Below are 12,330 nucleotides of genomic sequence, written 5' to 3'. Positions count from 1 at the left end.
TGGATTACAAACGTGTGCTGGAATTGTTAAACGGATGCTTGTGGCTCATATAAGAATTGCTTATGCATGTGCATGATCTGTGTTGTGATGAGCATGATGTTTTAACGAAAGAAGGTTAAAATGGAGAAAATTATGGACTATAGATGATGTGTGTAAGAGCACTATGGCATGTAATTATTTAGGTTGACTGTAAATAAATTGTGGTATGTGAAAATAGGGATTTAGTATGGGTGATAATTTGAAATGATTATGGGATCAATTGGTGTGAGATGGATGGTTTTGGAGTGTTATCGTATATATATATATATATATATATATATATATATATATATATATATATATATATATATATATATATATATATATTGGTTGTTGCAGTGAGATATTTGTTTCTTTAGATTATGTAATATTAGTATGTGAGGTGGTATGATATATCTTAGTATTCATCAGCTGAATTATGTGACTTGCATCATTGAGCATGATAAAGCATGTTTTAATTAGCACCTAAAAAAGAATGTGGTTGTGTCATGAAAGTATTGACTCATTGACTTCACAAAGATGTGTGCATAATGATAAAGGATTTGATGGGATACATAATTGGGTGTGATGTCATCTAACTATAGATTATGACTAGAAAACCATGTTGTGTTGTAATTTCAAGTGTTGTATGTTTGAGGTCCGTTAGAATCTGTTTTAGGTGCCAAAAACTAGTAGCATTGCGCTACTAGTCTACCTCCTTGCGGCTCACTCATGCCGCCAAGCGGTAGGATCTCCAATCAGTGGCAGTGGCCACTGTTAATGTAGTGCGCCTGGCGGCAGGGATGATTCCACTAGGCAGAATTGGTGCAGCAGAAGACCTGAAAAGAGACTGGCACCTGGCGACGCGAGGTGGGAGTGCCAGGTGGTGACAGTGTCATAGGCGTTGGGCGGCAGGATGGAGTCCGCTAGGCGATGACGGTGCAGTGATGATTCTGTAGGAGCTTGGCGCTTGGCGGTGTATGATGTCTGCCAGGCGGTCTGGAGCTAGATTCTGCCTAGTGGCATGAGATGCACGCCAGGCGGATTTGGTCCAGTGATGGTGCGTGAGAAAAGTTTTCTACACCACTTTAAGGGATGTTCATGATACGATACTTTGGCTGAGGGCCCAGTTACGAGTGTATCTTGTATTGAGGTAACACGTGACCACTTTAGGTTGTAGCCTGGTGGTTTAGGAAGTCCAGTGGAGTGTGCGGGTTGTGGCTTGTACGGCGAGGTTTCAGATGATTGCCCTCTTCAGTGTATTCTGATAGAGTTTTGGTAGTCTGGGAACAACTACAAACTTATGTTTGTTTTGGGGAACTCCACTTGGTGTCACGGTGAGATGCTGTGGCAAAGTTATTCCCACGTGTGGACTATCAGGTGGTGGCCTGTAGTCGGAGGGGCAAGTAGACACTTGTGCAACAAAGATCGATCATTGATCTCACCTAAAGGGTATAGAAATGATAGACGTCTAAATGCAAGTGTTGGAAATGGAGAAGTAAGGGTAAAATGGAGAAGTATACTAACCGGGTTTTAATGCTTAGATGTTGTATTTAATATTATATTGGTTTGGTTTTATTTAAATGAGCTCACCCTATCTGTGTGTGTGTGGCGATGATCATGTAATTTGTTACATGCGAGCAGATGTTGATGCAGGTGAGCAGACAAATGAATAGAGACGTAGTAGGGATCTCTTGGGGGTTTTATCACTGTTTTATTTTATCGGACTATGGCTTCATTGTAATAATTTTATAGACCATTTTATTTGTAATACGGTATTATTGCGAATTATTTTATTTGTTTTGGCGCATTGAACGTAAGGTTTAAATATTTCCCGTGGTTTTGGGAAATTGATGAATAATAAATGAGGTTGTTTATCAAAAATTTATTTTTTGTTTATTTTAATGAGTAATTTCCGACTAGGACGTTACAACGCCGACTTCGCGAATGAGGGATAAGCCAGCGAGGATGGCTTTATATTTGGCTTGATTATTGGAGGTTTTGAAGGCGAAATGGAGGGATTTTTCGATGAGGATGTTGTTGGGGCCTTGAAGGACAATATCGACCCTTGCCCCCTTCGGGTTTGAAGAACCATCAACATAAAGTGTCCACTGGTCTTCTGCGGGTGTGTGTTGCAGGTCGTTGACGAAGTCGAGGAGGCATTGAGCTTTGATGGGGCCGTGGGGTTTGTAGCAGATGTTGAACTCAGATAGTTCTACGGCCCAGGACAACACGCGACTGGAAAAGTCTGAATTTTGGAGTATCTTTTGAATGGGGTAATCGGTTTTGACGATGATGTTGTGGTTTTGGAAATAGGGGCGTAGGCGTCGCGCTGCGTGTACTAGGGATATGGCTAGTTTCTCCACCATTTGGTATCTGGTTTCTGGATCCTGCAAGGTTCGGCTGACGAAGTATATAGGATGTTGAGTGCCATCAACGTCTTGAACTAGCGCGATGCTTATGGTGTGATTCGTGGCAATGATGTAGACAAGAAAGGGTTGATGAATGTTCGGCTCATGGAGGATAGGTGGTAATGTTAAAGTAGTTTTGAGGATTTGGAACAATCGCTCACATTCGTCGTTCAAAGAGAACATTGCGGATTTCTTGAGTAGTTGAATGATGGGCTGGGTTTGCTCGGCTAACACGGGTAGGAAACGGGATATGGTAGTTAGACAGTCGATGAGGCGTTGTACCTCTTTGACATTGTTGGGGCTTCACATCTCAATGATGGCATTGTATTTTTTGGGATTTGCTTCTATGCCGCGTTGTGTCAGCATGAAGCCAAGAAATTTGCCACGATCGACGCCGAAGACGCATTTTTCAGGGTTGAGGCGGAGGTTGTATTGCCGTAAGGCAGAAAATACTGTGGATAAGTCTTGAGCGTGTTGGTGATGACTTGGGGGTTTGACAACCATGTCGTCGACGTATACTTCGACACATTTGCCCATTATATGGCTGAAGAATTTATGCATCAACCGTTGATAAGTCGCTCCTACGTTTTTGAGGCCGAATGACATAACTTTGTAAAAGTAGTTGGCGTCGTCTATGATGAAGGCAGTCTTGTTCATATCGATTGTGGCCATTGGGATTTGGTTGTATCCGGAATATGCATCTAGGAAATTGAGGACCTTGTTGCCGGCAGCACCGTCAACTAGCCGGTCAATATTGGTTAAGGGGTAGGCGTCCCTTGGGCAGGCCTTATTGAGGTCTATGTAATCGACGTACATTCGCCATTTACCGTTAGCTTTCTTGACCAGAACTACATTGGAGAGCTAGGTGGTGTAGTGGGCTTCTTCGATGAAACCTGCATTGTATAACTTGTCGACTTCGATCTTTGTTGCTAGTTGTTGTTCTTCACCAAGCTTCCTTTTTTTCTGAGAGACATACCTGGCTTCTTTGTAAATGGAGAGTTTATGGATCGTGACCTGAGGGTCAACGTCGGGTAAGTCAGCGGCAGACCAGGCAAAGAGGTCGGTGTTGCTGATGAGGGTAGTTGTAAGTATTTCACGCTGTTCGTGTTGAAGATCGGTGCCCAGTTTGAGGGTGCATCCATTAGGGAGTTCCAGGGGTATAGTTTCATCGACAGGCTCGAGGCGTGCATCGCGGCCTACTCTAGGGTCCAAATCAACTCCAGATAAGGCTATGTTAGAGACGGTGGACGTTCAATGTTGTTTGTTTGAAGGATGGGAAGTTATGGTCGAAGACTAGCCATGTAGCATTCTCGTGCGAGCCGTTGGTCGCCGTGGATGGTAAGGATGTCTCCAGATGGGGAGGGAAATTTCATGGCCAGATGAGGTGTAGATACGACTGCGCCTAGAGTGTTGAAGGATGGTAGGTTGAGGAGTACATTGTATGATGTAGGCGCGTCTACGACAAGAAAACGAATAGGGATTGTTTTGGTGTGGGTGTCGTCGCGAAAGACGGTGTGAAGGTCGATGTAGCCGCGAGTGGAGACCTTCTCACCGGAGAAGCCATATATGGGTTCATCATAGGGAACCATGGCAGTGGTGGGAAGCTTTAGTTTTTGGTATGTAATCCAATATAGGATGTCGACTGAACTGCCTTGGTCCATAAAGACTTTCTTGATTGCGTAGTTTTCGAGCTCGACCGTGATGACCATGGGGTCATCCTACTGGTGATCGACATCATGGAAGTCATCGTCTGTAAAGGTGATGGGAGGCATGCGGCGCCTTTGATGGGAGTGGGTTATGTGGTTAATGTACTGGAGTTGGCGAAGATGCTTCTTTTTGGCTGAGGAGGTGGATCTGCCACTAGCAAAGCCGCTAGAGATGGTGTTAATTATGCCGCGTAGTGGAGGATCGGTCGGGGCAACATTAGTGCGGGCAAGTTGGGGGTCATGGCTGGTGGGTTGGTTAGGACATCTGTCACGGCGATAATCGCGGGGAGAGTGTCGGTGGTCAGATTGTGGCGGATGTGGGTGGTCGTCTCTATGGATGAAGCGACGAAAATTACCAGCACAAACCAATTCTTCAATCTCGTCTTGGAGTGCTTTGCATTCGTCTGTGGTATGGCCATTGTTATGGTGATAGCAACAGTATTTGGTCATGTTGGCGTTGAGAGGATTGGACATTTTGCGAGGTGGTGGGATGAGGTCGGCTTGAAGAGCTTCATCAAGAAAGCAGGATCTAGGAACACTCAGGGGTGCGTATCTGGTGAAGCGAGGTGGTCAGGGTTCTCTGGGTCTGGGATCAGGCCGTGAAGGTGGTTTGGGGGGGAGTGGCAGCGGAGGGTGTGTAGTAGTTGCAGAACTTCGTGTGGAGCGTTTGCATCTCTTCCATGCGGATGTAGTCTGCATCGCGGAGCTTCAGTTCATGCATGGATGCGGGTGGGTGTAGGTAGACGTTGTTGGCGAAGGGGCCAGGTTTGAGAGTGAGTGCCATACATTGTAGTATCATTTCTTGGTTAAGGTGGGGTGTGCGGAGGGCAGCCTTGCTGAAATGGTCGATGAAAGTCCGCAGCATATTGTCTTGTTCCTGTCTAACGCCGAGGAAAGAGATGGTTGTGGTTTGATGTGGACGGTTGCCGGCGAAATGAGTAGTGAACATGTGGGAGAGGGTGTCAAAGCAGTCAATAGAGTATGGAGGTAGAGTTGTGAAGCATTCGAGGGTGGGGCCTTTAAGGGTGGTTGAAAAGGCTTTGCAGAAAACGGCATCGTGGGAAGTATAGAGGGCAACGTGTGTTATGTAAACTTTGAGGTGCTCGTCTGGATCGGTTTCGCCTGTATAACGGTCCAGCGTGAAAGGTTCCCACTGGGCAGGGAGAGGGGTGTTGGCGATGAAATCGGTAAAAGGGTGGCTGCGCCTTGGTGGTTGAGATGGTAACGGGTGAGGTGGAATGTGATGGTGGATGAGAGTAGGAAAGGTGAAAGTAAAGTTGTGATGTGGGATGTGGGTAATGGGAAGGGTGGAGGTAAAGTTGTGAGGTGGGATGTGGGTAGTGGGAAGGGTGGAGGTAAAGGTGTGAGGTGGGATGTGGGATGTGGGTAGAGGGAAGGGTGGCAGCGGGGGTAGGTGCTGCAGGGTGTCCTGGGAGGATGGGGTGGAAGTGTGTATGATGGGTCGAGATGATGGGAGTCTGTTGAGTGGTGGTGAAGGTGTGCGGGGTGGGATTGTACTCACTTTCTTCCTCACTAAGCTGGAAAGCCGGGGACTTTATGGATTCTGACGTTTTCTTGGCTTTTCCCTTTTGGGTGGGATCAACCTCAATCTTCCTCCTTACTCGGGAGTTTTCTTGTCTGAGTGCCTCCATTTCATCAGCATTGCGCTTCTTCAGATCAACTAGCTATTGTTGCATTTTGGCTTGGCCTTCAAGGATAGCGGCCAAGTCCAGGGTGGTACCGGCAGGTGCCATAGGACCTGCTTCAGTTGGCTTGGTGACTCCAGCTCTATTGCAGGTAGAAACCATCTTCGAGAGAGTGTGGGTTGATCCGTAAAGTATTACTTCATGCCTCACAGTGGGCGCCAATTGTTCTTGCGGAGAACAAATAAGAGATGTCAGACACAAATGTTACCTTACCTCAATCCGCAATCTCCTCAGTAGGTTTTCTTCAAGTTGGCATATGCTAGCAGCTGGTGTCCCGGCTTAGACCGGTTTGGACCCAAGAGGGGTTACCTACAGAGAAGACTCTGACGCTCAAGTCAGCCAAGAATTCTTAGAAAGTTAAATCTCGTGATTAAGGGATTAATGAATGTGTACCTTTAATTGTTGGGGTCCATGCATATTTATAGATTATTAATTATGTCTGGCCACGTCATGGGCTGGGCTCTTGTTTGGCCCAGGTCCCTCAGCTTGATTATTGTGGGCCCCATGGGCTTTACTAGTAATGCTTTAAGTCTATCATATGTGGTGATTTTCTTAAGTTAGCGACTCAGGCCGCTTACTCTTGTTTGTTTGACATATATGGTGATTGTTTGCGTCCTTGAGAGGTTATGTAGGCGGATTTCATGATTATAGTCAGATTAGGCCGCCTAGGTGTAGTACAATTATAATCATTATTAATTTTATGATAATATAAAAAGATAATTATTACTTAATTACAGTGAAGATATATGTCATTTTGAATTTGTATTTTCAATATCATAATATTTTAGATATATCAAGTATAATATTGTAAAATCTGAAAAAAAATATTAAATTGATGTATTTAATTTGAGTGATATACATCTTTAGTATTATGTCTGGTTCGACCGATTTCTGCTTAAAAGAGGAACAGCGATCGGGAACTCAATCGTATTTTTTCGACCAATTTAAAAGATAATAACTGGAGCTCTCCGATACAAATGAGAAGATGAAGAAGAAAAATCATATAAACCAAAAGAAATATCATATATGATCCAATGAAATGATTTGAAAATATAATAGGACAATCATTATCCTCTTGCATTTAAATCTGCAGAATCTGTTCTACACTCTCATTACTCACACATAATCAATTTCGAACTCCCGAAGAATTGATTTTATTGTTAGTGTGTTGGTGGGTGTTGACCTACATGTGTGTTGGCATGGGGTGGGGGCTGGTATATAAAATATGAAAGGGTGGTATATGAAAGGACGAGAATATGCGTATAAAATATGTATGTTTTATATAAATAATAATAATAATAATAACATTTTATTTTAATATAATTAAAATTAATTATATTTTATTTTAAATTACTTTTATAATAAAAACAAAATAATAACTTTTATCAATTAAAATATTTTTTAATCTATGAAATTACTCGTTAACCTTAGTAAACTTTCATCTTTCCATCTTCATTTTTAAATCCAGGTTTACCACATCTAGCCAAACTCGACTAAATAAGTAAACAATGCATATACCAAAGCAGCCAAGTATTCAGCCTAGGCCGAATCAGCCTAACTTGTACCGGTTCTAACCTATACATCTAGAGGAACAAGCTACACCTCATATAATCAATATAAGCCGTCAAGATGGGTAGCCGGTCTAGGCCGGCTACTCCAGCAGACCCGATAAGATTAAAGCCCAGGCCGACAACTCCAATAAACTTAGTGAAAATAGAAACCCCCGCATTCAATAGGTCTTAAGGGCCTGGGTTAGGGCCCAGGCCCACTCATAGCCCAAGTCAAGGCCCGGCCCATGAGGTAATCAGACATCATTAATACTCTATAAATACGTGTGGACCCCAATAATTAGAGGTACGCATTCATTAATCATAGATTTGACCTTCTGAGAGCTTTGACTTACTTGAGCTTCGGAGACTCTTTTGCAGGTAACCCCTCCTGGGTTCAAGCCAACATGTACCAACCGAGAAGAGGCCAACCGAGGAGATAATGGACTACATGGTAAGGTGACGTTTGTGCCTAACTCATCTTATTTGTTCTATGCAGGAACAATTGGCGCCCACCGTGGGGCACGAGACGAACACCTTTAGTACCCATTTTTCTCTGAAGATGGTTTCCACCCGTAGCAAAGCTGGAGTGAACAAGCAGGCGAATGCTGGTCCCTCAAGACCTGCTGGCATCACCCCTGATCTGGCCGCCATCCTAGACGGCCAAGCGAAGATGCAGCAAGAACTCGCAGATCTGAAGAAACGCAGCGCTGACCAGATGGAGGCGCTACGACAAGAGAACTATCGCCTGAGGCGAAAGATCGAAGCTAATCCCAACCTGAAGGGGAAAGCCAAGGAAACCTCTGAAGCTGCGAGGTCTCCAGCCTTTCAGCCCACAGAGGAAGAAAGCGAATACAACCATACTCCTCACACCTTCACCACCACTCAACAAACACCCATTCCCTCTACCCATCCCCCTCACTTCCCATCTACTCAACCAGGGCTCACCGCACCCCAACCCCTGCCGCTACCCTCCCTACCACCCAGGTCCCCTACAACATACCCACCACCCTATACACCACACATGTTCCACCATACAACCCACAATACCTTCCAACAACCCATATCCCCCCTCACAACCTTACCTCCACCTTCCCCGCTATGATCAACCATCCCATCCCACCCCACCTGCTCCCTCCCCACCAGCCCAGACGCCGTCACCCCTTCACTGACTTTATCGCCAACACCCCTCTTCCGGCCCAGTGGGAACCTTTCACCCTGGATCGCTACACTAGCAAAACCGACCCTGACGAGCACCTTAAAGTCTACATCACCCATGTCGCCCTGTACACGTCACAAGACGTAGTCTTTTGCAAAGCCTTCCCCACCACCCTCAAGGGCCCTGCCCTAGAATGGTTCACAACCCTTCCGCCTTACTCCATCGACAGTTTCGACGTCCTCTCTCACATGTTCTCCACCTATTTCGCTGGCAGCCGCCCGCACCAAACTACCACCATCTCCCTCTTGGGCATCAGACAAGAACAAGGCGAACCACTCAGAGCGTTCATAGACCGCTTTAGTAAGGCAGCTCTTCGTACACCACACCTCAATCAGGAGATGATACTCCAGTGCATGGCCCTTACCTTACAACCCGACCCCTTCGCCAACAACGTCTATCTCCACCCACCTACCTCCATGCACGAGCTCAAGTTACGTGCAACTGACTATGTCGGCATGGAGGAAATGCAAACCCTCCACACCAAATTCTGTAACGACTATGCAACCACCACCGTCAACCCTACCCCACAACCTAACCCACATCTTGATACCCGCCCACGCGAGCCCCGCCAACCTCGCTTCACCAAATACGCCCCTCTTACCGTCGCCCGCTCCCGCATCCTCGACGATGCCCTACAAGCTGATCCAATCCCTCCACCACGCAAGACAACCACACCTCCCAACGCTGATATGACCAAATATTGTCGCTACCACTGCAACCATGGTCACACTACAGAAGAATGCAAAGCACTCCAGGATAAAATAGAAGAACTTGTCCGTGCTGGCCACTTTCGCCGCTTCATCCGTAGAGACGACCATTCCTCCTCCTCTCGATCCCGCCATCCCCTCCGATTCGATCATAGACGTCCTCCACATGACTCCCGTCACGACAGACGCCCCGCCCAACCCACCAGTTAAGAACCGGAGCTAGCCCGCACTGACATCACCCCAGCCGACCCTCCCCTACGTGGCACCATTAACACCATCTCTGGTGGCTTCGCTAGCGGAGGATCCACTTCTTCTGCCAGAAAAAGACACCTCCGCCATATCCAATCCATCAACCACATCACTCATTCCCACCACAGACGTCGTATGCCTCCTATCATCTTCACAGATGATGACTTTCACGGCCTCGACCATCAACAAGATGACCCCATGGTTATCACTGTTGAAATCGAAAATTACGCTGTTAAAAAAGTTCTCGTTGATCAAGGCAGCTCCGTTGATATCCTCTACTGGGCCACCTACCAAAAACTTCAACTTCCTGACATCGCCATGGTCCCATATGACGAGCCAATCTATGGCTTTTCTGGTGAACAAGTATCCACCCGCGACTACATTGACCTCCACACCGTCTTTCGAGAGGGGACCCAAACTAAAACCATCCCAATCCGTTTCTTTATCGTCGACGCACCAACATCCTACAACATCCTCTTGGGCCGTCCCTCCCTCAATACCCTTGGCGCCGTCGTGTCCACCCCTCACCTGGCCATGAAGTTCCCTTCCCCGTCTGGCAACATCCTTACCATCCACTACGACCAACGCTTAGCACACGAATGCTACATGGCCAGCCTACGACCACAACTCCCAATCCAACAAACCAACCACTTCGAACGACCCCCCGGCTCCAGCATAGCCCTATCCGGTGAAGATCTAGACTCCAGAATAGGCCGGGATGTTCGCCTTGAACCAGTTGAGGACACCTCCCCTCTAGAGCTTCCCAATGGTCACTCTATTAACCTAGGCACCGGTTTAAACTCTGACGAGCGTGCCACCATCACACCCATCCTTATCAACAACACCGATCTTTTCGCCTAGTCAGCCGCTGACCTCCCTGGAGTGGACCCTCAAGTGGCATCCCACAAACTATCCATATATAAAGAAGCCCGCTACGTATCCTAGAAAAAATGCAAGCTTGGCGAAGAACGTCGGCAAACAGCTAGGGTTGAAGCCGACAAGTTACTAAGCGCAGGATTTATAGAAGAAGCTCAATATACCACTTGGCTTTCTAACGTTGTCTTGGTGAAGAAATCCAATGGCAAATGGCGGATGTGTGTAGATTACACGGACCTAAACAAGGCTTGCCCTCGTGATGCTTACCCCTTACCCAACATTGATCGACACGTGGACGACGCGGCAGGGAACAAGGTGCTTAGTTTTTTATATGCATATTCCGGATACAACCAAATTCCCATGGCCTCGTCAGACATGCACAAAACCGCCTTCATCACGGACGATGCCAATTACTTCTATAGGGTCATGCCCTTTTGGCCTCAAAAACGTCGGAGCAACTTACCAACGGCTGATGAACAAGGTTTTCAGCCACCTAATGGGACACTGTGTCGAAGTATACGTTGACGACATGGTTGTCAAGTCTCCAAGTCATCGCCAACATGCCGAGGACCTGTCAGCAGTCTTCTCTACGCTACGCCAATACAACCTTCGCCTCAACCCTGACAAGTGTGTATTCGGCGTTGACCGGGGTAAGTTCCTTTATTTTATGTTAACCCAACGCGGCATAAAGGCCAACCTTGAAAAATGCAAGGCCATCATCAAAATGCGCAGCCCCACTACTATTAAAGAGGTCCAACGTCTCATTGGTCGTCTCACAGCCATTTCCCGCTTCCTACCTAAACTAGCCGAACAAACCCAACGCATAGTCCAACTCTTAAAGAAATCCACCCGGTTCACGTGGACTGATGATTGTGAACGAATTTTCCAAAAATTAAAAACAACCCTAACCTCCCCACCTATCCTCCACAAGCCGGACACCCACCAACCCCTACTTGTATACATAACAGCCACCGACTACACCGTCAGCGCTGCACTTGTCCAAGAAATAGAAGGCACGCAGCATCCTGTATATTTTGTGAGCAGAACGCTGCAGGATCCTGAAACCGGATATCAGATGGTAGAAAAGTTGGCCCTATCTTTGGTTCACGCGGGACGCCGCCTACGCCCATATTTCCAAAACCACACCATAACCGTTAAAACTGACTACCCAATCCAAAAGATGTTACAAAAACCAGATCTAACCGGTTCCGCTAGCATACCAACACATATCACCCTTGACCGACAACTCATATCGGACAAGGCTGGGGGACTGGTGTACCACACCTAGCCAAACTCGACCAAATAAGTAAATAATGCATTTACCAAGGCAGCCAAGTATTCAGCCTAGGCCGAATCAGCCTAACTTGTACCGGTTCTAACCTATACATCTAGAGGAATAACCTACACCTCATATAATCAATATAAGCCGTCAAGATGGGTAGCCGGTCCAGGCTGGCTACTCCAGCAGACCCGATAAGATTAAAGCCTAGACCGACAACTCCAATAAACTTAGTGAAAATAGAAACCCCCGCGTTCAATAGGTCTTAAGGGCCTGGGTTAGGGCCCAGACCCACTCATAGCCCAAGTCAAGGCCCGACCTATGAGGTAATCAGAAATCATTAATACTCTATAAATACGTGTGGACCCTAGTAATTAGAGGTACGCATTCATTAATCATAGATTTGACCTTCTGAGAGCTTTGACTTACTTGAGCTTCGGAGACTCTTTTGCAGGTAACCCCTCCTGGGTTCAAGCCAACATGTACCAACCGAGAAGAGGCCAACCGAGGAGATAACGGACTACATGGTAAGGTGATGCTTGTGCCTAACTCATCTTATTTGTTCTCTACAGGAACACCAAGCATAGTCGATGCACACTTGCATATATTATT

At 46.4% G+C, this 12,330-nt stretch overlaps 1 protein-coding gene across 1 annotated transcript; it reads right to left on the bottom strand.

Moving 5' to 3' along the window:
* Positions 1-3,290: 3,290 nt before the first annotated feature.
* LOC146882165 (uncharacterized) lies at positions 3,291-4,138 on the bottom strand. The gene is made up of 2 exons (XM_085667304.1): positions 3,750-4,138; positions 3,291-3,630 (listed from the first exon to the last, which is right to left on the bottom strand). Exons 1-2 carry the CDS (start codon positions 4,136-4,138, stop codon positions 3,291-3,293), a joined length of 729 nt encoding a protein of 242 aa, XP_085523430.1.
* Positions 4,139-12,330: the final 8,192 nt, after the last annotated feature.

This window comes from Vigna unguiculata, chromosome 10 (assembly GCF_037176805.1).
Source record: "Vigna unguiculata cultivar grain cowpea cultivar isolate G323 ecotype 2 chromosome 10, ASM3717680v1, whole genome shotgun sequence".
Lineage (NCBI taxonomy): Eukaryota > Viridiplantae > Streptophyta > Magnoliopsida > Fabales > Fabaceae > Vigna > Vigna unguiculata.
Note: the sequence above shows the minus strand (reverse complement) of the source record. Positions and strands in the feature narration are given on the sequence as shown.